This window comes from Ciona intestinalis, unplaced genomic scaffold (assembly GCF_000224145.3).
Source record: "Ciona intestinalis unplaced genomic scaffold, KH HT000793.1, whole genome shotgun sequence".
NCBI lineage: Eukaryota > Metazoa > Chordata > Ascidiacea > Phlebobranchia > Cionidae > Ciona > Ciona intestinalis.
Window position 1 is genome coordinate 1 of NW_004191114.1, and position 2,489 is coordinate 2,489.

Below are 2,489 nucleotides of genomic sequence, written 5' to 3' on the forward strand. Positions count from 1 at the left end.
CTGTTCTATATCACGTAACGTCGAAAATTTCTCTCCGAGTATTGCGAAATGTAGCGCGCCTTTTTCCCGAGGTGCTTCTAGCAATAATCAACGGCGTTTTACGCAAGAAGCGACGGGTATTCAGATAATTAAGTAGCAATCTGTGTAAACCAAGGCGCTCTTGCAGGACCTGACTAAGCAGCAGCAATAACTTGAATAGATTTTAAAAAGATTACGCACATATAGCGTTTTCGTAAGAATTTAAACGTTTAGGAAATGATATGTTTTGTATAGTTTAGTGCAGAATTAGAAAGCATACCCGATGCGTATCAAAAAGAGTGCGCAAAAAGTTAGGTTTTGTAAACGTTAACAGCAGTACAGTGCTCAGTAAATATCATATCCGTTATAGCCAGTGTAATGTATAAACGAGTTGTTTTTGCTGTAAAATCGCATTGCTTCACTGTTTCAAATAAGTTTGACGTTCGGTGTCATAGTCGAAGAGATAAATAACATTTATAGTTGAGTGGGGGAAGATGAGACACCTTTTCGTTCTATTTTCTCGTCCTATTTGTATTTGGTAGTAAAGAAAGAACATTCGAAAAAATGTAAAACCGTAACCTCGAGACTCCAATATACCATTGGTAATTGTTTAAGACACGATCAGGATATTTGGATATTATGTGCCAAAGGTATCCCATCTTCCCCCACCCTACCATATGTTATATGAACGTATTTATAGCGTTGCAGGGTAAGATAGATATTGTTAATTCCGCAGACTATACCGTATTTCCTAATCGTGTTTTTAACAATCAACAACGTTCTTTTAGCGTCGTAAGGATACAATTATATAGTTCTGTAAATATTTTTTGTTTTCTACCAAATGGTACAAAAAAAGAAGGATTATCTTACATTGTTACCTTTCCCAAATAATATTCCTGTTTAGTTGTGTTCTTTATATGCTAAAACTATATACACGTTTGAAAAACTGTTCTCTTTCAGGTCGATGCATGGATAGCGCGGGTAATGGAATCAGCACAATTCCGTTTGAAAAGCCCGGCGACTGCGCGAACTTTTATCAAGTAAGATATAATATATTTAATTATTTATAGAACATTAAAAAAATATTAAATTTAGATAATTTATTTATAATAGAGTAGGGGAAGGTGGGACACCTTTTCATTATATTTTCTCGTCCCATTTGGTAGTAAACAAGAAACATTCATTAAATATAAAACCATATTCTCACGAATCTCATGCACCGTTGTTAAGTGTTTAAAACACGTTCAGGATATTTGAATATTATGTGCTAAAGAAGCCCGATACCCCCACCTTACTGTCATGGCACAATTGCCTATACAATACATTTATAGAATAATTTTTAATTTTTTAAATGTGGGCAATTGTTTGTCTAATGTCTTGGTTAAAGTCCTATTGCTAACCACGTTGCCACGGCGTCGGCTATATTGACTACTTTTGCTTCATTAATGTGATAACGTATATATATCGTTTTTTTTTTAATTATTAGTGTGATAACGTACACATATCGTTTTTTAATTATTAGTGTGATAACGTATATATATCGTTTTTAAAATTATTAGTGTGATAACGTATATATATCGTTTTTTTAATTATTAGTGTGATAACGTATATATATCGTTTTTTTAATTGTTAGTGTGATAACGTATATATATCGTTTTTTTAATTGTTAGTGTGATAACGTATATATATCGTTTTTTTAATTGTTAGTGTGATAACGTATATATATCGTTTTTTTAATTGTTAGTGTGATAACGTATATATATCGTTTTTTTAATTGTTAGTGTGATAACGTATATATATCGTTTTTTTAATTGTTAGTGTGATAACGTATATATATCGTTTTTTTAATTGTTAGTGTGATAACGTATATATATCGTTTAATTATTAGTGTGATAACGGACGACTTCTAACAAGACCATGCGGTGTAGGAACTGTATTTAATCCAGTTCATCTAGTGTGTGACTGGCCACGTAATGTTGTTGGCTGCGATGGTTCGAACCCAGTACGCCAAACAACAACTGGAGCAACTACAACAGGTGTTGTATCAACGACTACAAGTACTGGTGCGAGTACCACCACATCTGTACCAGTTACAAATGCACCAACGACTACAATTACAGCGCCAACTACCACAAATTCACCTGGTACTTTATTTTGTTATTTTACTTTTACGATTTCTTTTCTATTTCTTTTCTATTCAATATGCGTGAAGTCCCTTTTGAAAAACAAAGATTTGGGCAAGCTAACACCCAGGCTGCTTGCATTCGTCTGTATACTGTTACTGTTTAAAGCTGGTTAAACGGTTGGAATATTATATAGTAGGGTGGGGAAGATGGGACACTTTTTCATTATATTTTCTTGTCCCATTTTGTAGTAAAAAAATAATAGTCAAAGAATTATAAAACCGTACCCTCGCGACTCCTATATATCTCGCTGTTAATTGTTTAAAACACAATCAAAATTTTGGGATA

At 33.2% G+C, this 2,489-nt stretch overlaps 1 protein-coding gene across 1 annotated transcript; it reads left to right on the plus strand.

Moving 5' to 3' along the window:
• Window positions 1–309: 309 nt before the first annotated feature.
• LOC108950752 (chitin-binding domain protein cbd-1-like) lies at window positions 310–2,162 on the plus strand (the record flags this gene model as incomplete). Its single annotated transcript, XM_026839723.1, has 3 exons — window positions 310–328; window positions 979–1,058; window positions 1,907–2,162. Coding segments are annotated over exons 2-3 (328 nt in total), but the record flags the coding sequence as incomplete, so codon positions are not given.
• Between the last annotated feature and the right edge of the window lie 327 nt (window positions 2,163–2,489).